Here is a 19,220-nt window from a genome sequence, read left to right on the forward strand (position 1 = left end):
CGCGCCGGCCGGGAAGTGACGGCAGCGCCGGGCGCACGGAGCGGCCGCGCCGGAGCCGCCCCCGCCGGGGCGCGGCACGGACCGACGGCGTCCGTCTGTCACACCAGGGATGCTCCGGGCTCTCCTGAGGGGCTGCCGCCTGTTGTATTGCACTAAAACGGATCTTACAGCGACCCCCGTGCCTTCCAGACACCTCCCCAGAGCCCCGCAGGCAGCCCCGGTTCGCCTCCTCCGCACTTCCCAAACCTTTCTTTGCCAAACCTCCCTTTATTGGAATACAAAACCCTGCACCGGGGCAAGGTCCCAAAGCACGGGCGAGTTTCGTGATGGTTTCTGCAGCCCCTGCAGGGAGCTCGTCCCCTCCTCTCGCATGTGCACGCTCATATTGCGACATTTTCATAAAGCCTCGAGGCTGAAAACACACGCCTTAAAAATTATACAAAACAGGCAGTTTTATTAAATCACCTAGTTACAAAAATAAATGGAATGGAAGAAAAAGAAACCGAAAAATAATAGCAAAAATTCACATCCTAAGAAATGAGACGTTACAGCAGAAAGCCGGGGAAGCTCAGCTCAGTTGTTGGAACGCCCTGGTGGCTCTGTGGTGCCGTGACACCGAGCTGTGGTGCCACTGTTCAGGTCAGTGGCATCTCCCTTTCAGCTGCACAGCTCGAGCCAAGGCAGAGCCACCCCCACAGGAAAGGACAGGAGATGTGCTGAGCTGCGGAACAGCTGCAGACCAAGCACCAAATGTGTTTCTTTGGAAGGAAACTGAGAGTAACCGAGTATTCCTCACTGCTCTCAAGATTTTGTCATTAGACAAAACCAAAAGCCAGCATAAACAGTGGCTCCATGTTAGCTCAGACTGTATCAACAGGAATTTCTGTGTAAACACTGGGGAAGGAATCGACTGACTAAAGCATGACACTGCTTCTCTTTGTGGCTTTGAGCAAGTGGTGTCATTGATCCCTCAGTCTGATCCCTGCTTTCTTCTTCTAGGGGGGAACATTGTCCTCCCATAAGGGTCTCCTGGGATCTTCCTTCCAAATCAAGAGTTCAAGTTTGTAAAGCATTTTGACAGTGAAGACTGTTGTGTAAAAATATTATAAGACTCTTTACAGTAGACCAGAGGTTGTCAGATGCTATCCTGAGAGAGCTTTAAAGCAGCCAGAATGTCAATAACCTTGGGAAGCAGAGTAAAAACCCCAACACGCTCACTGCCCCCACATTTGGCTCAAGTTTATCCCAAAGAAATTCAACTCCCAACACTCACATGGAAACAAACTTCTAAGACTTCTAATGAACTCTACACATAACTATCACATTAAAGCAAACCCGACTCTAATTTGTTCTAATGAGATTCACTTTGTGTCTACACAACTCTATCTCTTATGGACAGCAACACTCCTGGCAAGGTCCTGGCGTGGAGGAAGCACTGCAGCCATGCAGGGAGTGCCAGCACAGCTCCAGTGCCTCCTCCCGGCAGCAGGAGCGGCTTGCTCAGCACGGCACAGCAGGAGGAAGACTTCCAGCAGCGCGGGGCCATCCCCGGGTGAGCCGCGGATCCTCCTCGGGAATGCTCGGCGGGGCCATCCCCGGTGAGCCGCGGCCGGCAGCAGCGGATCCTCCTCAGGAATGCTCGGCGGGGCCCGCCCCGTGCCCGTTGACGTGCGGGTGCGAAGGGGTGGAACTCTGCGAGGTGACAACGCTCTGCTCGGCTGTGGCGGCTGCCAGAGGCATCGAGAGGCTCTCGGGGGACAGCGTGGCCAAGTCTTGTCTCCAGTAGGCTTCGCACAGTGGGAGATCATTGCTGTCACACAGACTGTAGCTTTCCAGAACAAATAACCCCAGTGAGGAGAGAGCGGGTGTGGTGATAGAGGAGGGGAGGGATGGAAAGGGTGGAGGGAGCAAGACAGAAGCAAAGCATTAAGAAAATGGCAAAAAAAATGCTGGATGTAAGGTCTGTGTTCATGAAATCATCCTAAGTCGTGTGTCATTGACTTTCCCTAAGACACCCCCCCTAAGGGCTGGTCCTAAAATCTCTTGGGCCTGGTGAGGATTGGGGCAATTTTAGAGAAGAACTGTGGCTACAAAATAAAACAGAGGCTCAATTCTAATTCAATTCTCAGACACTCCTAGTTTCTGAAAAGATCTGAGCTGAAGTCCTGGCACCCCCAAATGTGCAATTTGTGCTACTGATGAGTGAGACATGGACCTTACCCACAATTATTTTACTTGGAATTAGACTGCAACCTATGTGAGGAAAAAATATAAATCCTGCTTTAAATTTTACTTCAGCAAAAAAACCCTGTCACAATTGTTTTGGGGCCTGTCTCTGTCACAATGAAGAAGAACCCTATTTGCACCCCTGCCCTTTCAAGAAAGTGCTCCACAGGTTTGGATCTTCCATTGAAGCTTCCCAGTTTGATTATAAAATACTGACAGCTCCTGCCTTTTCCCAAAGAGCCTGAGCTAACAGTGCCTCTAAAAGCAGCTGGCTGGACTCCAACATTGGATGGACCAGCAGTGTGGGAAAATAAGGTTTTTAAACAACTGGTTAATTCTTGCCCATACTCTGAGGAAAACAAAATGTGGAAGGGCCAAAACTAAAAAGAAACATGGAAGGAACTGGAACAAAACCAACACAAATCCCAAAGAGAAGAGCTGCACACACAAGAGACACCCAAGACAAAAGGGAGTGCTGGAGCAGAAAGCATTCAGAGAAAAACAAACCCAGGGGGTCAAGTGATTTTGTTGTTGCAGCTTTATTTACATTTGTAATGTATGGACTGATGCTTAGGGAAATATTTTAAGTATAGAAATATGAGACAGTTCATATTGCACAAACATGAAACATGTGAGATTTAACCCCACACTGAGGACAGCTCCTGTGGTCTCAGAGGAGGGAGCAATGGAACACAAATGCAGCTCTGGGGGTTAGGATGAGAGAGGGCAAGCTGGACTTGCAGTCACCACTTTGGGGCACAAGCACACAAAGCACCAGGGGCAAGCTGAGCTCTTCCCTGGCAGCCTCACCCAGCTGGCTTTGCAGCAGTGAGAAGGCAGTGGGTGCAGGTTTCATTTCTGGGGCTTCTGTAAAATCCCTTGGAAGATCAGTCCCCAACACTGGAGCTGGGCTCCAGGACTGAACCAGAACTACAATTCCTGATCTGTCACAGACCTCAGGCCACGATTTCCCAGGAGAACCTGAGCACAGCACCCACACCTCATGGCAGGGAGCTGCTAACCATGTTCCAGCTGTGTCAGAAGTGTGACTGCTTCTCCTGCTGCCCCAGTTAGAACAGGTCCAGAGCCCAAGCTCCACTCTCAGCTAACACTGCTCAGAAGTCAGGCTCAGGGAGCAGCTCTGCACAGCCCAGCTGCTCTGTCCTGGGAGGGCTCCTCAGGCCATGGAAGGGACTTCACTACTACCATGAGGCTCCCAGCCAGTCTGAGGGCAGAGGGACACTCCAGAACTTGATCACAGGGCAGGAAAACAAAGATTCCTTCAGGACAATCTTCTTGGGTTTAGTTTCAAAAGGCCCATGTGCACACAAAAAGCCTGGCAAACACCTGACCCTACAACTGACCAGGCATCCTAGGACAGCAAGGAACTCCCCTTGGGGACAAACAGGCTGTTGTGCTGACAGCCACTGAAACATGGCTGTGACATAACAGAAACCCTTCCCCCACATTAGACGAGATTCCATTAAAAATATTGTAGTATTCTAATTACAAAAGGACTTTGAATAAATCACTGTTTCTGTATTCACACAGCCATGATTTCTTTGGTGCAGAAAAAGACAGGAAAGAGCACAGGAAGGGAGGAAGCAAATGACCAAGTGCTACATGATAACAAAGTGTCAGATCACAGCTCTGCAGAGCTGCCAGGTTTCCTCACCTCATGACCCATAAGAAAGAGCAGGAAGGCAAATCCATCTGATGTACACCAACATCTGTCAGCTCTGCAGGGTTGGTTTATGTGGCACCTGGGGCCAGGCAGGTGAACAGACCATGCCAGCATGGCCAGAGCCCCTCAGTGCAAAAGTGAGAGTGAGCAGCACACAGTGGTGGCAGTTTGGGGACACCTGGCACATGTGGGGCACTCTCATCCCACACCACACCCCTCTGGATAAGCTCATTCCTATGTCATGGACCTATCAGCACCCACACAGGTGCTTTGTGATCATCACAACCTCCTCAAAAAACTGAATACAGTTTGAAAAATAACTCTAAGTTTTTACCTCTAAGCTGTGTCCTATTATTATCTTTTTAATCTTAAAATACATATATTATTCATAAACAATGGCCTAACTTTCAAAGATATTGAGCAATTTAGTTGACTTTGCTGGGGTTATAGGCATTCAGCATTCTTAGAAAAATGGAAAAGGCAAACATAGAAAACCTGGTTAGTAAAATTTTAAGTAAGATTTTTTAAAGTGTTTGTTTAAAATTCCTAGAATTATTGCACTGACTTCACTCAGCTTGGAAAGTGCAGCCAAAATAACCAGGTTTACATTTGTTTTCTTCTGCTTTCATTTACTGCATCATTAACTAGAAGTGCTGGAGTGCATGACAAAAAAAAATAAAGTGTCTGAATTCTCTAAAATCTGTTTGCTAAATAAGAAGCTTTTAAAAATATTAAAAATCCCACAAACAAACCAGTAATAAATCATTCCTTAGAAAATCCTATCACAATACTTCATAATTCAATGAAACTGAGCAAGTCTTTTTTTCTCCTTGCAAATGTTGCCCCCAGCAGGACTGGAGGCAGCTGGGGGCAGTGGGCTGGGAAGGAAAAGGCACAATGTGTGACCAGGTCACTTGTGAAAGGACTCACCAGCAAGGTGAGGTGACACCAGCTGAAATCAGGACCCAGCTCAGCAGGGAGAGAGCCAGAGGCTCCTTCAGAGGGATTCCCCCAAGGAAATTAATCTTCTTTTCTAATGATTACAACAGAAGCCTAAGGAAATTACCTATCAAACCTCCTTCACCAGGATATTTAAACCCTGGAGGCTATCTACAAGGAAAAGGCAGCTGCTTTAGTTGAAGAAAAAGAGTTTGACCTAATTAAAAGTAGGACTAAAAATTTTTGGGGAACATTCTCAACACCTATACTCTCAGGGCTATTTGATGGTCTGGACTAAGTACCCCAAAAAGGCCTGGAGTTGTAAGGCAGAGTCCACTGCCCTATTTGTACCTGGAAGAGTAATATTCTTCTTCTAGCTCGTACAGGTCAATGGAGATCTCATCCCTCAGGGCAATCAGCTTCTTGTCACACTCCTCCTGCAGGCTCCTGAGCTGCTGGTTGCGCTGGTTGATGGCCTCGTTCACAGAGGGGAAATCGTTGAGGATCAGGAACTGCTTCAGGTCAGACACGAGTTTCATCAGGGACTCACCAGCTCGGACCTTGCAGCAGTGAGAAAAATCACACAGCAGAGCAGATCAGAACACACAACACAACTTCGCTGCAGTTCCAAGATCTCCCAAGTTGCTCCTTCAGCCCAAACTCCCACAACGTGAGAATTCTGACAGAATTCTGACCCAGCTTGAAGTTACTCTCCTGGCAGCAGTCCTTGGGAGTGTTAGAAAGACCCAAAAATGAACCCAACAGCCCGTGCAGGATGTGCTGCCCACAGATCTGACCAGTACAGTGCTACTCACGATATTTGCAGCTCTGACGTGCATCTCGTAGTTATCTTGTTCACCCTGGGTTGCTCGAGAGACTTGAGTTTCATCCTCGATCTAAAGAGAAAAGTACACAAATCTACCTCTACATACTTAAAATTCAAATAGATAATTATATGTTATAAGGTACAATGTATGGGAATATATACGTGGATAGGTGTGTGGATTTCCTATAGATGTGAATATGTGTGTGAATTTCCTATAGATGTGGAAATGCATGTGAATCTCCTATAGACGTGAAATGAGATCACACATTATGTATATGAAATTTACATCCGTATGTGAATTACAGTTCAATTCACACACTGTTCAAGGTCAGGTTGAACAGGGTTTGGAGCAACCTCGAGAGGCCTGAAGGCTTCTCTGCCCACTGTAGGGAGTGGAACAAGATAATCTTTAAGGTCCCTTTAAAGCCTTTAACATTCGGGGATTCCACGAAAGGTTCTCCCCTCACAGCCCCTTCTACCTCGCGTACCCCCGCCCTTCTCCGCTTAGCACCCGGGGTGCTCAGGCCCACCTTGGCCGTCTTGATGATCTCGGTGAAGTTGTCCATGATGGATTTGACATCGTCCTTGAGGCGTTTGTTGTAGGACTGCAGCAGGGTCTCCTTGCTCTGCGGCAGCACCCGGGGCTGCGCCATGGCCGCGCCCTCCCCTCACGGCCCCGGCCCGGCCCGGCCCCGCCCTCCCGCGCTCTCGCGAGATCTCGCGCGCCGTAGATATCTCCCGGCATGCCTCGCTCCGCCTTTCTCTCCCTCCGCCCAAGATGGTGAGTGATGGCGGCGGCGCGGGGGGCCGGGGCCATCCGTCGCCATCGGGGGTCATCCGCCGCCGGTGATGGGTCGTAGTAGCGTCGCGAGGGTGCTCGGCTGGCGGGGGAGGCGGTGGAGCGGCGTTTTGTGCCCGGTTTGCGGTGATGGGGGAAGGCCGCGGATGGGCCTGGCAGCCCGGGCCCGGAACCTGCGGCTGCTGCCGGCTCGGGCAGCCCGGCCGGGCCGCGGGGCCTTCCCGGGGTAGGTCGGGTTCCTGTGATCACTAACGTGTGGGGATATCTCGGCTGCTCTCGGGGAAGTGATCACGCTCGCTTTAATCCTGTCCCTCTCAGCGTGGTTTATAAACCTTGTAAGTGCAAAGCACAGGAATTCCTCTTTCTGGGAGAGCATGGGAGACCGCCAGCCTGGTGAAATGCTTGGGAAAACAAATGCATTTCTAGGGTGGGTTGCTAATTTCCAAGCACACAAGTTTTGGAGGCAAAAGAAAAAAGAGTGTGATTCTTTCTTGCAGCCGAAAGGAAAGAAGGCCAAGGGCAAGAAGGTGGCACCGGCCCCTGCTGTAGTCAAGAAGCAGGAGGCCAAGAAGGTTGTCAACCCCCTCTTTGAGAAGAGGCCCAAGAACTTTGGCATCGGTGAGTAAGTGGATATTTGGGATAGTTCCTTCCCTGGCTTTTTTCTTGTTCATTGAACAGATGAAGTTATAAACATTAGAAACCACTGCAGACTTTTTGCAGTGCTGTTCTTGTGCAAGGCGCAGATGATGTGAAAGAATATTTGCTATCTGAGTGGTCGTGCTGACACATTACCACCAAGATCACTGATGCTCCTGTGCCCTTGCCGTGCTGCTGCTCTGGGTTTGGGGCAGCCCTGAGCTAAAGGCTGTGTTTTTTTAGGACAGGATATCCAGCCCAAGCGTGACCTCACCCGGTTTGTGAAATGGCCACGCTACATTCGGCTGCAGCGCCAGAGGTCCATCCTCTACAAACGCCTCAAGGTTCCTCCTGCCATCAACCAGTTCACCCAGGCCTTGGACCGCCAGACAGGTGAGGATGTGCCCCACAAGGCTCTCTTGCCTTGGGTTGTAAATGGGATGTGCAAAGAAACCAAAGTGAGCCTTAACAAAGGTAAACTGGGCTGTGTCTGTGGAAGTGTTTTAGGGAGGCTTTAACAGTGATCAGAGTGGTGTCAAAATCAGTTTGCTGGTTTAACTCTTGGATTGCTGCTGAGTACCCTGAAAAGGGATTTATAAAATACTAAAGCTCTATTTACTGACCCACACCCTGCATTAAATCTTAACTGTGATTCCATTCTTCCAGCTTGATGGAGAGCTACCCAGGGTGGTATAAACAGATTGCTTGAGACATCTGTTGGAATGCAGGTTTTGGGGGAAAACTGGCACTGAAGGAAGAAGGGATTTAGGGGTCTTCTGTGAATGCAAAAAACTTTGGACCTGTGTAGCATAATTCTTCCTCATAGATGCTCCTTGCATTAAAAGAGCCATGCACCACCTCTAACCATAATTGCTGTGGCATTTCCTCATCCAGACACTCGGGGAGCTCTCAGTGCCATCAGAGCTGCATGCAAACAGGGGCTCTCAGGGTGCTCTTCTCTTGGGCTGTGCAGATGATGATCACTTTTTGCTGTGGAAAAAAATGTGATGACAACCACCAAGATCGCTGATGCACTGCAGTGTTTTTTAAAAAGAACGCTTAGATTTTCAGGTCATGCAACTAATTAGTAGGTGTTATCTTCCAGCCACACAGCTTCTGAAGCTGGCACACAAATACAGGCCTGAAAATAAGCAAGAGAAGAAGCAGAGGCTGCTGGCTCGGGCTGAGCAGAAAGCTGCAGGAAAGGGAGATGCTCCAACCAAGCGGCCGCCTGTCCTCCGAGCAGGTAACTTTGTACCTGAGCTGGGGGAACATGGCAGTGTGGCACTTTGGGAGAGAGAACTTTTGAACAGTTGGTTCTTCAGCCAGCCTTGGACAAGCTATGGCAATGATGTTATGAATTTCTTCACCTGAGCTCAAAGTGAAGAGCAAAATATACGAGCTTTTTAACCCTGAGCTGTAGCAAATTGTCCGTGAAATGTTTTTGTGCTACTGATGGTTTTGTAAAGTTTTTGTAACTTCCATAGTGATGCTGTGCTATGGAATCAGAGTTGGTTTGCAAGAAAGCTCTGAAAGTGGACTGAGGGGAATCAAACTTATCTAGAACTTGTTTTTCAGGTATCAATACTGTCACAACTCTGGTGGAGAACAAGAAAGCTCAGCTTGTCGTTATTGCCCACGATGTAGACCCCATTGAGGTGAGCATGTTACAGGCTGCCTGTGTAACTAGGGTTAGAAATGCTTTTAAGGTAAAAATGGGTTTTAGGACAAATTGCATGAAAGAGAATGCACCAAAAAAAGAAATGCACAAGTGCACATTTGCCTGAACTGGATGCTTGTGCATGTTTGTAGTTGTCCTGCTTGGACAGTCAGGCTGGGCCCTTGCAATGATGTTTTGAATTTCTTCACCTGAAGCAGCAGTGAAGAGCAAAACGAGCTTTTTAACACTGAGCAGTTGGCACAGCCCAGACTGACAGGCAGCACAAAGGGCTGCTCTCCCTCAGTTGCTGAGCTCTCCCTTCCCTTCCAGCTGGTGGTTTTCCTGCCGGCCCTGTGCCGCAAGATGGGGGTCCCCTACTGCATCATCAAGGGCAAAGCCAGGCTGGGCAGGCTGGTCCACAGGAAGACCTGCACCTCTGTGGCCTTCACCCAGGTTAACCCGTAAGTGTTTTGGAGCTCACTTGATTTGTCTTGTGGAGAAAGCAAACTGCCCTAAACAGGCGCTAGGCAGGTGGGTAGCAAACTTGGGTCTCTCTGAAATGGTAAAATACAAATGCCACCTCTGTAGTGTCTGATAAAAATGTCTCTATCAAATCCTGAAGGTGCAGGTTATTTTGGTTTACCAAAAGGGTGGTTACTCTAAAATCCCAGCAGTGCAGATTGAGTGTTAACCCTTTGTAAGTGATGCTTTTGCTTAACCTGGAAAATTGGGTTGTCCGTTGAGGCTCTCAAATTCTATGGCAAAATATTTATTGAAAATGTTAAATTAAGGCTCTAAAGGAACTAAAACTGTCATCAACAGGGAGGATAAGGGAGCCCTTGCAAAGCTGGTGGAGGCTGTGAAGACCAACTACAATGACAGATATGATGAGGTAAGATACCTGAATTCCATATCCCAAATCAAGGAGTTACGGGATAGCTGAATCCAACCTCCCTCATTGGGAAAGACTTAAAACTTTTCTCTTTGCTGCCCCAAAATGTAGTGCAGTGCTTGAAATGTGCAGGATTTTTTAGTTGAAGGAGCTTTTCCCCTTGTGCAGAATTGAGTGCCACAGTGAGAGATGGATGAGGTCTCTAACCTGTTGTCCCTTCCTTGCAGATCCGTCGTCACTGGGGCGGGAATGTCCTGGGTCCAAAATCGGTGGCTCGCATTGCCAAGCTGGAAAAGGCAAAGGCTAAAGAGCTGGCTACAAAGCTGGGCTGAAGATGTACTGCATTGCACCTTGTTCTCTGTACATAATAAACCCCAGCTGTTTCAGTGGTCTCTGTTCATGGGAGTGTTCTAGGCAGGGAGTATTTCTTGCTTTCCATCTGGTGACAGAATAGTGCTGGGCAGGAACATCTGCACAGAGCTGGTTATTTCTTACCTTGGAGTAACTTTACTCTTGAACACACAGCCCAGCAGCTCAGCTGCACATGGGATTTTGAAGTTGACTGGGCTGGTCTACTTCTGGCTTTAGGCCTGGCTTGGTTTTGCAAATCTAAATTGGAAATAGCTCTTGATTTGTCCTTACTTAGGACTGGGTTACAGTATGGGTTACACACAGTGGTACAGCCTTCCACACCTGCAGTGCCCCTTGCAGTAAGGGCAGGCTGAGGGGGGAAGAATCAGGAGTTTCCTGAGTGCACACTTGGTCTGTGGCACTGTGGATGGAGGCTACCAAGGCTCCAGCTGTGGTAGTTGCTTGTTTTTGCCAGCCCTCATCTTGCAAAGCCACAGGCTGCCTTCCCCAGCTATACCTGAGTCTCCACACTACCCTCTAATTCAGCTTTGCTGCTGTTCCATGTAAGATGCATGATGCAAGTCACAAAGCAAAGACCTGAAGGCCTTTATTTATTCTGCTGCAGCTGCTGTGAGCCATTCCTGACTTCAGGAAGGACTACTTGCTGCAAATAGGCCGATTGACAAAATCCTCTGGATTTGTCTTAAAAAAAAAAATGGAGATGTTAAAATGTAGTTTGCAACCAACCCCAATAGAAAAATGTATTTTTGTGATTACTATTGAAGTTCAGTTCTCCCAAGCTGCAGCCAAATCACACTGGTGGGAGCTCAGTTTGCAGGGATTGCTTCAAGTCTGTTTGCAGCTTGATAACCTGTTTGCTCAAACTGCTCTGGAATTCCAGGTGCTTCAAGTATTTAGTGATCAGGCTCCTGTCATCCATAAAAGTCTGCTCTTGACTGTAGCACGAAGATGTTTCTTCCTTCCCCTCACAGAGGTACCTTCTGTATAAATTTCTTGTACCACAAGAAGGAAGTTGCAGCACACAAGCCGTACCTGTGAGAGAATCACACATTGGCAACTTTCCAGGGTGGACCGGGCCTCCCTAAGACAGCTGCAATAACCAAATCAAACCACCTGGCACAAGCTGTTTAGGTTAAAACTGGCCTTTTGTACCTCAGGGGCTCCTCCAGAGGAGCCTGGGCCTGTCCCCCAGGTGGGCTGGCCCCTTACCAGGTGACAATGTACTGATGTGCTGCTCCCTTACCAGGTGACAATGTACTCATGTGCTCAGGCTGGTTCCTTACCAGGTGACAATGTACTCATGTGCTAAGGCTGGTCACTTACCAGGTGACAATGTACTGCATGTGCTGGGGTTGGTTCCTTACCAGGTGACAATGTACTGCATGTGCTCGTTCCTCAGGCTCACCCTGGTCTGGCCCCCGATGGGTCCCCCTGGGACTGTGCTTTCTGTGGGGACAACACAGCCAAGGTAAATCCTTACCTGCACAGTGTGGAGCTGCACTTTGTTTAAGAAGGGAAGAAGGTGATCCATCTGGTGGATACCCTGCTCTCCCTCAGGCAGTGGTGGTCCCAAGTTCACAATCCCAGAATGGTTTGGGTTGGAAAGGACATAAAGCTTATCTCATTCTACCCCCTGCCATGGGCAGGGACACCTTCCTCTATCCCAGGTTACTCCAAGCCCTGTCCAGCCTGGCCTGGGACACTTCCAGGGATCCAGGGGCAGCCAGAGCTGCTCTGGGCACCCTGTGCAGGGCCTGCCCACTCTCCCAGGAAAGAATTCTTTCCCAATATCCCATCCAACCCTGCCCTCCGGCAGTTTGAAGTCACACCCTTTGCCCTATCTTTGATGCTCCTGACAAAACTGTCACCTTCAACAGAGTGGGCTGGCAGAGCACAGGGAGAGAACTGAGGGCAAAGGGAGGGAGAGTGATGTAAATTGGATGTGGGGCTGGGCCCCTCTGTGACTTACTGAAATCTGCATCGATGAAGATGGGCTCAGCACCGGTCACCTTGGCCATGGCCTCCAGGTCCCGGTAGTGCCAGCGGTTTTGTTCGATGTTGTTTTCAGGCACAAAGGGTTTCCTTTTTTCTGTTAACCTCACCACCCCTGTGAGATTAATCTCATCTTCAATCTGAGGAGCAGTGCAGAAAGAAAAAAGGAATGTTTCAAGATTGATTTCATATTCTGACACATCAAGTCCTGTCAAGAAAATGAGGCACTTGAAGGGTCTAAGCATAAATGAAGTGGTTGTTCCCTGCAGTGGGGCAGTGCTGTAACACAGCAGGGAAAAAAGCAGAACAACAGCTCCTTGTTTTGTAAAACACGTTATTTACTTAACAAAAAGGTGGGAATTAAAGGTTTGTTGTCTTTGAAAATTGCAATGACTAATTAAATCACCTCCCATGATGCTGAACATAGCTCCTGCCTTTCTGGATTGGTGAGTGGTACCTCTGGGTAACCAAGGGGCACAAAGTAACACCCCCCATTCCCTGGATCCCCCTTACCTGTCCCTTCAGCCTGGTCTCTGGTTTCAATTTATTCTTGGGCACGAATCCTCGGTTGACTAAGATAGTGACCCTAGAGTTACATAAAGAAGCACTGCTCAGGAGTGGAAGGGAATTTATTCCTGCTGCTGCTAGAACTAAAGACCAAAGAAAGAAGCAGCCCACGTGTTAGTTGCCACTTCTGCTGTCACCTGAATGCACATTATAAAGGAATTTAAATACAATTTCAATTGGAGCCTCAGTGATGTCACAGTCTGAGAGTGACATCACCTTTTAAGGCAGGGAAATATGGGTTGGATATTAGGAAGAAGTTTTTTGCAGAAAGGGTGATAAAGTTCTGGAATGGTCTGTGCCTGGGGAGGTGGTGGAGTTACCATCCCTGGATGTGTTTAAGAAAAGACTGGATGTGGAATTGGGTGCTATTGCAGACATCTTTTCATTAAGATCCTTTCATTAGGATTTTTCTTGCTGAGAAGTTGAGGAGTTTCAGCAACAAAATGTAAACAATGGTTATCTGCTGCTGTGGAATGCAACAGGTCCATCTGTGATTGGCCCATCGTGGATGTTTATAATTAATGGCCAATCAAGGCTGAGCTATCTCAGAGCCCGAGACAGCTAGCTTTTGTTACCATTCTTTTCCTTCCTATTCTATTCTTAGCTAGCCATCTGAGAGGAAACCTTTCCTTCTATTTCTTTTCAGTACAGTTATAATGTAATATATATATTGTAAAATAATAAATCAAGCCTTCTGAACATGGAGTCAACATTCTTGTCTCTTCCCTCACCTGAAGACCCCTGTGACCACTGTCACAGGGTGCCACGGTTTAGTTGAGGTGTTGGGGCTGGGTTGAACGTGATGATCTTTAGTGATTCTGTGAATTCTGTGAGTGATAGATACAAACCCAACCACCAGGATTCAGATTTTCCAAGGAGAAGTGCGTGCCCCCATGGAGCAGGGCCCTCCTGGACTCACCCCAGCTCTGTGCAGTAGAAGGGGGTGATGACGTTGGCTCCGTTCTCCGGGTGGGACGAGATCCTGCCGGCCTGGCGCGCCTCGCGCTGGGGGTCCAGCAGGGAGCGGGGCAGCAGGTACAGCTCCTTGGAGTGGTCAAAGCGCCCCCGCACCCGCACGGGTCTGTACTCCAACTCCTTCAGCTCCATGGGGCTGCAAGGAATGAGAGGAAAACAAAATCATGGCTATGCTAGGTGAGTTCAATCGGGGGATTTTATTGCGGGATTCTCCTTTTCCCTAATGGTTCACCCTGATGGAGCCTGTTGGCAAACAGAGGCAGAACACAAACTCATGGAATATGGCTTAATGTATTTCAGCTGTCCCAGAGAATCAAATAGAGATGATCAAGAGCATCCAGGGAGAAGTTTTCCACAATATCTGCAACCCAGGTATCACAGAGCAGGTGGACTCACTGCCCATGCATCCAGCCATGGGAAGTGTTTCTTTCCCATCCCAGAGACTTGTGCCAGGTGATAAAGTGGCCTTAAAAATCCCTCTCACATCTGGCACAACTGCTCCACATGTCCTGCTGTTGCTCCAAGACTCCCTGGTGCAGTAACAATTCCTTTGGGACACCACAGGCACCCAAGTCCTCTTTCCCCAGTGGGATTAAAAATGCCATGAATTACATCCCACATTCTCCTGAACAGAGATTCATCCTTCCCCAAGCATTTAGAGTATCCCACAGGAAAGAACTGACATATCCTTTTACTAAAAATAAATAAATTATCAGGATGTCTTTCTAATTTGCTGGCACATCCCAATTTCCATTGCATCCCTTCGTTTTCATGCAGGTCAGTTCAGCACAAGCTCATTAGTGCACAGTCCATATCTAATATTCCCAATCAGTGCTCTGTAGACAACAAACCATCCCTGCTTTCATACTCTAATGTCAGAGGGATGGGATCTGCTCTGGTTCTTGATGCCAGCTGTGCAATCAAATCTAATTTCCACTTGCGCCGCTGAACCTGGAAATAAACAAACACAAAAGAAACTCCTTAGGGTAGAACAGAGCAATGTGACAACCCCAGCAAGCCTTAAAACCTTGGTCGTAATTTTATCATCAGACCTTGCCTAAATCAGGGTAATTGGAGACATGAATTGAATTTGAGGAAATATTTATACTAAAACAAAAGTGTAAAAAAACAAGGCTTCCTTTAAAGACTGACAAGCGGACACTTGGAAAACAGAAATGTAAAATAACAGCAAATCTTTAACCTGCCTGTTGTCTGAACTAAATCAAACAGATGGAAAAACTTGACAGTCCTCAAGTGCTCATTTTTTGAAAAAATGAAATATTTATTCGTACCTGCCATGTGCCGAGACCAAACGTGGTCAGAGGGACGAGGAGAAGGCCCCATTTCAGCAAGGCATCCTCTCCAGATTTGCCAGCAGCTGCTGTAGAACTTTGTGGTCTGCAGAACCTCAAACAAACATCTACAGAAAACCAGAATGACGAACAGGATTCAGAGAAGACATGCCAAATTCCTGCAGGAAATATTACATCTTGGTATTAGGGTGAAACAGGGAAGAAGCCCAGATAAATATTTTCTTACCTTTAGTCTTTTGAATCAGACCAGAACCTCCCTTAGTTAGAGGACATCCAAAAAATGTTCTTCTGATTAAGCACTGTGATGCCTACACGGAATAAGAAAGATCCTTTGTAATGTTGCTGCTTTATAAAGCTTGTATTTAGGTAATATCAGTGATTGATGATTGCATGAAATATTTTTTTATCCATTGATTTAAGTCTCAAATGCGCAACTCCCTGTGAAACACTATGGGTTAGGCTATAATTTAAATTGAATAAGATAAAATTTCCGTTACAGAGCTGCCTATAGCAGAGCAAGGAACTTCCATCTATGCTATCAGCAAACACACAACAGCTTAATCTATTCTTGACAAAAACAAGGGCCTACAGGGGATGGGATCAGGGGGCTGAAACAGGGGACAGGAGGAGGGGACACGATGAGCGGACTGGATCAGGGGACAGGAAAATGGGACAGGATCAGGGGACACGATGAGGGGACTGGATCGGGAAACGAGAGAAGGAGACTGGATCAGGGGACAGGATAATGGGACATGATCAGGGGACAGGATGAGCGAATAGGGTGAAGAGATAGGAGCAAGGGACTGGATCAGGATGAGGGGACAGAATGAGGGAACTGGATCAGGAGACTGGATCAGGGGACAGGACGACTGGACATGATCAGGGGACAGGATCAGGGAACTGAAACAGGGGATAGGATCAGGAAAAGAGAGAAAGGGACAGGATGAGGGGACAGGATAATGGGACATGATCGGGGGACAGGATAAGGGGACACGATCAGGGGACAGGATAATGGGACATGATCAGAGGACAGAATAATGGGACACGATCAGGAGACGAGATGAGGGGACGGAATGAAGGACAGGATCAGCGTCTTACCCGTCCCGGCCCCGCTGCCCCGAGGCTCCCCGGGCCCCGCCGCTCCCTCAGCAGCCTGGGCGCCGCTCGCAGCACCAGAGCGGCCATGGCGGCCCCGGCCCGGCCTGGCCCGGCCCCGCTACCCCCGCCCTGCCCGCGGCCCGGAACGGGAAACGCGGCCGGGCCCGGCCCCTCGCGATGGCGGCGCCGGGCCCGGGCAGTAGCGCGGCCGTGCCGGAGGTGCCCGAGGCGGAGCGGCTGTTCCTGAGGCAGCACCCGCTGCTCAGCCCCGCGGGGCCGGGCAAGGTGCGGCCGTGGGAGGGCTGTGAGGGCTGGGGGGCACCGAGAGGGTCCTGAGGGGATGGGGCCGTGATGGGGACGGCACCGCGTGGTACCCGATGGGCTCGGCCCCAGCCAGCTCCTGCCTCGAGGGGTTTGTCCGGCCGTGGTCTGTCCTGCGCTCCCCAGCCCTGGGATGGATACGGGAAGGGTGATCAGACATTGGAAGGGGCCGCCCAGGGAGGTGGTGGAGTCCCCATGCCTGGAGAAGCACTGGACGTGGCACTGAGTGCCATGGTGTGGTTGACAAGGTGGGGATCGGTCACAGGTTGGACTCTATGATCTCAGAAGTTCTTTCCAACCCAATGGATTCTGACATTCAGTGGGATAAACCCCTGGGTTTCCTGACCATCAATGTGTTTTTCAGGTGAGGTGCAGGCTGACAGGACACGAGCTGCCCTGTCGCCTGTCGGAGCTGCAGGCTTACACCAGTGGCAAGAAGTACCAGCGGCTCATAAAGGCAGCCAGGGAGTTCGACTATGGCACATTTGAGCCCCACATAGTGCCCAGCACGAAGAATTTGTACGTATTCTCCCTCCTGTTGTGCTTTACACTTTGTTTAATCTCAGACATAAAGTGGTTGGGCTTTACGAAGCTCTTAGGTCTTTATGGATTTGGGGAGACTGGGAAAAGCTTCATAAAGTATTTATCAACTCTGAGCAACTTGCAGTGCTTGTGAGTGAAAAGTTCTGAAGTCATGCACACTTTAACTCTATTGCTGGTCCTTTCTGTGTCAGACACCAGCTGTTCTGCAAGCTCACCCTCAGACACATCAACAAGCTTCCAGAGCATGTCCTGCGTCACGTCCAAGGGAAGCGCTACCAGAAGGCCCTGAAAACGTGTAAGTGGCTTTTCTGAAGCTGTGCCAGGCAGCATTTCTTTCCTGAGCTGTTAAGATTCCAGCCTCTCTCTGAAGTGGGTGGGACAGCTTTGTTTAAATTGACAGCAGTGTGTTACTATGTGTCCTCCTCAGCTAGGAAGGAAGGTCCCTGATATAGGGAGCAATTGGCTTCTAGCAAATACCTTGGAACATCCTTCTGTAAGAGTATCAGCTCTGAAACTCCCCCAGGGAGTGTGTGATCTGTATTAACATCTTCTCTGGTCCATAGTGTCACTGTAGATGTGTATTTGGAGCATGCTGGACTTTGGAGTTGCATTTCTTACAAGCTTGAGCTGGGAATGGGAGGATTGAGGGGCTGGGCAGCTGCTCAGTGCTGCCTGACCCTCTCTCTCAGATGAGGAATGCCAGAGGGAAGGAGTGGAGTATGTCCCTGCCTGCCTGAGACAGAAGAAGCAGCGGGCACAGCACCCTGATGACCAAACAAATGGGAGCAAGCAGCCTCACAGGAAAGAGGAGTTCTGGGAGCCAAAATCCAGTGAAGAGGATGGAGAGGACACAGACGACAGCATGAGTGACCTGTACCCACGTGAGTGAGAACCTTGGTGACATCCATGTCCTCAGGGGAGTTGCTTGGTTAATTGTTTCCCGATTTCTTTACACTGCTGCTGATGCTGGTGTGCCAGAGGCACCTGACTTCATCCAGTTGGGAGTCCTGGGTTTTGGAAAAGCTTACCTCCACCAAATAAGAAATAATTGATGCTAATAATGAGTTGGATCGTGCAAGGTGTGAGGGAAGGGATACAAAATCTGCTGGGATTTGCTGTTTTAAGAATCTCCACGTTCCATGTTTCTCAGCAAATCTTTGACAGAAGGTGGTTAGGGTGTTCTCCTGACTTGGATCTGGAGGTGCAAATCCATCTTGTAACACATGGCACCACCTGTGCTGACATTCCCAGAATGGGAACAGAAAGAGCACCCAGGCACATTTCCAATAAAACACCAGCATGTTTATTTCCCAAGTATTTCAGTAGTGACACGTGGTGACTGGAAGCAGCTTTAAAGCAAAGTGGGGGGAGGCAGAGCCTGTGTGCACAGGGAACTGATTTTGAGCTGAATCTTTTTTAGCTGCACTCTTCACAGAAAAAACCCCAGCAGCTGCAGAGAGCACAAAGGGCAGCGATGACTTTGTGACAGACAGCGAGGACGATGGCACCAAGCAGAACGGAGAGCACGGGGCAAGGAGGGACAGCAGCAGAGCAGCTGGCAAGAGAGGAAAGGTGGGAGTCACCCTCTGCCTGCAGCAGCAGGGGGTGTGGAGCTGGGATGCCAGCCTGTAGGTGTGCCAGCTATTCCTGTCTGGGAACCAGCAGAAGGTGCAAAGCTGCTCAGAATAGATTTTTCCCTGTGTGCCAGACAGTGACTTGCATCCCGAGGTGTGAATTCCTGCCATATTTATGGCAATATTTATCCTGCCTGGGGTAGGGAGGGATGTTCCTGCCTGTACAAAGAGCTCATCTAGGCTGGGATCCTGCCCCACACCATCATAGAAGGAAAGCTGATGTGTGTCCTGTAATTGTTCTTCAAACACACAAAAAAAATTACTGTTTTGCAGTCACAGAGTCCCTCTAGACCATTTTTCTGCCACTGCCTTACTTTATAAATGTGTCAAAGTAGAAAGTTAGGGCTGGATAAAGTTAGGATTCATTGCTGCAGGGAGCCTGTCAGTTTGTACCTAATGAAACCATCAGAAAGGGCTGCTGAGCTGCAGGATCCTGGCTCCATGGGCAGACTTGGGCTCATTCTGGCTGTTGAAGGAGATCACACTCAGTTTCTGTTTAAGCTGTCTCAGGCAAGGCTTGATCTGCATGTTGGAAATAAGCTGATTAACTTTTATTTTTCCCTACAGAAACAGACAGGCCCTTTAAAGAAGAAATTCAAGAGCCATCATCGAAAACCCAAAAACTTCAAGAAAGCAACCAACGGGAAATAAATTTTATGATAAATACCTGGACTGAAGTCTGTTGTGTAACAATTCCAGTGGGAGCACAGGATGAAGTGTCTGCCCATTCCAGTTAACTGTTA

At 48.8% G+C, this 19,220-nt stretch overlaps 4 protein-coding genes and 4 non-coding genes across 9 annotated transcripts; 6 read left to right on the forward strand and 2 right to left on the reverse strand.

Annotated features, from left to right (window-relative positions):
* Window positions 1–434: 434 nt before the first annotated feature.
* On the reverse strand, window positions 435–6,357 carry MED22 (mediator complex subunit 22). Of its 2 annotated transcripts, none has more exons than XM_063174349.1 (4): window positions 6,206–6,357; window positions 5,665–5,745; window positions 5,201–5,409; window positions 435–1,822 (listed from the first exon to the last, which is right to left on the reverse strand). In XM_063174349.1, exons 1-4 carry the CDS (start codon window positions 6,326–6,328, stop codon window positions 1,630–1,632), a joined length of 606 nt encoding a protein of 201 aa, XP_063030419.1. In that variant the 5' UTR covers window positions 6,329–6,357; the 3' UTR covers window positions 435–1,629. The 2 variants fall into 2 exon arrangements, with proteins under 2 accessions (XP_063030419.1, XP_063030418.1); XM_063174348.1 differs by having other exon boundaries at window positions 435–1,828.
* A 50-nt stretch (window positions 6,358–6,407) lies between these two features.
* On the forward strand, window positions 6,408–10,048 carry RPL7A (ribosomal protein L7a). The gene is made up of 8 exons (XM_063174299.1): window positions 6,408–6,456; window positions 6,972–7,092; window positions 7,354–7,503; window positions 8,216–8,356; window positions 8,689–8,768; window positions 9,101–9,231; window positions 9,593–9,662; window positions 9,890–10,048. Exons 1-8 carry the CDS (start codon window positions 6,454–6,456, stop codon window positions 9,992–9,994), a joined length of 801 nt encoding a protein of 266 aa, XP_063030369.1. The 5' UTR covers window positions 6,408–6,453; the 3' UTR covers window positions 9,995–10,048.
* On the forward strand, window positions 7,213–7,285 carry LOC134428381 (small nucleolar RNA SNORD24). The gene has a single exon (XR_010030383.1). It is a non-coding gene; the product is annotated as a small nucleolar RNA SNORD24 (small nucleolar RNA).
* LOC134428382 (small nucleolar RNA SNORD24) lies at window positions 8,079–8,144 on the forward strand. The gene has a single exon (XR_010030384.1). It is a non-coding gene; the product is annotated as a small nucleolar RNA SNORD24 (small nucleolar RNA).
* On the forward strand, window positions 8,454–8,531 carry LOC134428380 (small nucleolar RNA SNORD36). Its single transcript, XR_010030382.1, has one exon. It is a non-coding gene; the product is annotated as a small nucleolar RNA SNORD36 (small nucleolar RNA).
* Window positions 8,953–9,026, forward strand: LOC134428379 (small nucleolar RNA SNORD36). The gene has a single exon (XR_010030381.1). It is a non-coding gene; the product is annotated as a small nucleolar RNA SNORD36 (small nucleolar RNA).
* Window positions 10,049–10,595: 547 nt separating the features above from the next.
* On the reverse strand, window positions 10,596–16,066 carry LOC134428026 (surfeit locus protein 1). Its single transcript, XM_063174298.1, has 9 exons — window positions 15,980–16,066; window positions 15,108–15,189; window positions 14,861–14,988; window positions 14,437–14,519; window positions 13,513–13,704; window positions 12,540–12,612; window positions 12,004–12,166; window positions 11,399–11,480; window positions 10,596–11,066 (listed from the first exon to the last, which is right to left on the reverse strand). Exons 1-9 carry the CDS (start codon window positions 16,064–16,066, stop codon window positions 11,000–11,002), a joined length of 957 nt encoding a protein of 318 aa, XP_063030368.1. The 3' UTR covers window positions 10,596–10,999.
* Window positions 16,067–16,149: 83 nt separating this feature from the next.
* On the forward strand, window positions 16,150–19,149 carry SURF2 (surfeit 2). Its single transcript, XM_063174837.1, has 6 exons — window positions 16,150–16,264; window positions 16,665–16,819; window positions 17,035–17,138; window positions 17,533–17,724; window positions 18,264–18,415; window positions 19,045–19,149. Exons 1-6 carry the CDS (start codon window positions 16,157–16,159, stop codon window positions 19,126–19,128), a joined length of 795 nt encoding a protein of 264 aa, XP_063030907.1. The 5' UTR covers window positions 16,150–16,156; the 3' UTR covers window positions 19,129–19,149.
* The last annotated feature ends 71 nt before the right edge of the window (window positions 19,150–19,220 follow it).

The sequence above is a fragment of the Melospiza melodia genome, chromosome 22 (assembly GCF_035770615.1).
Source record: "Melospiza melodia melodia isolate bMelMel2 chromosome 22, bMelMel2.pri, whole genome shotgun sequence".
NCBI lineage: Eukaryota > Metazoa > Chordata > Aves > Passeriformes > Passerellidae > Melospiza > Melospiza melodia.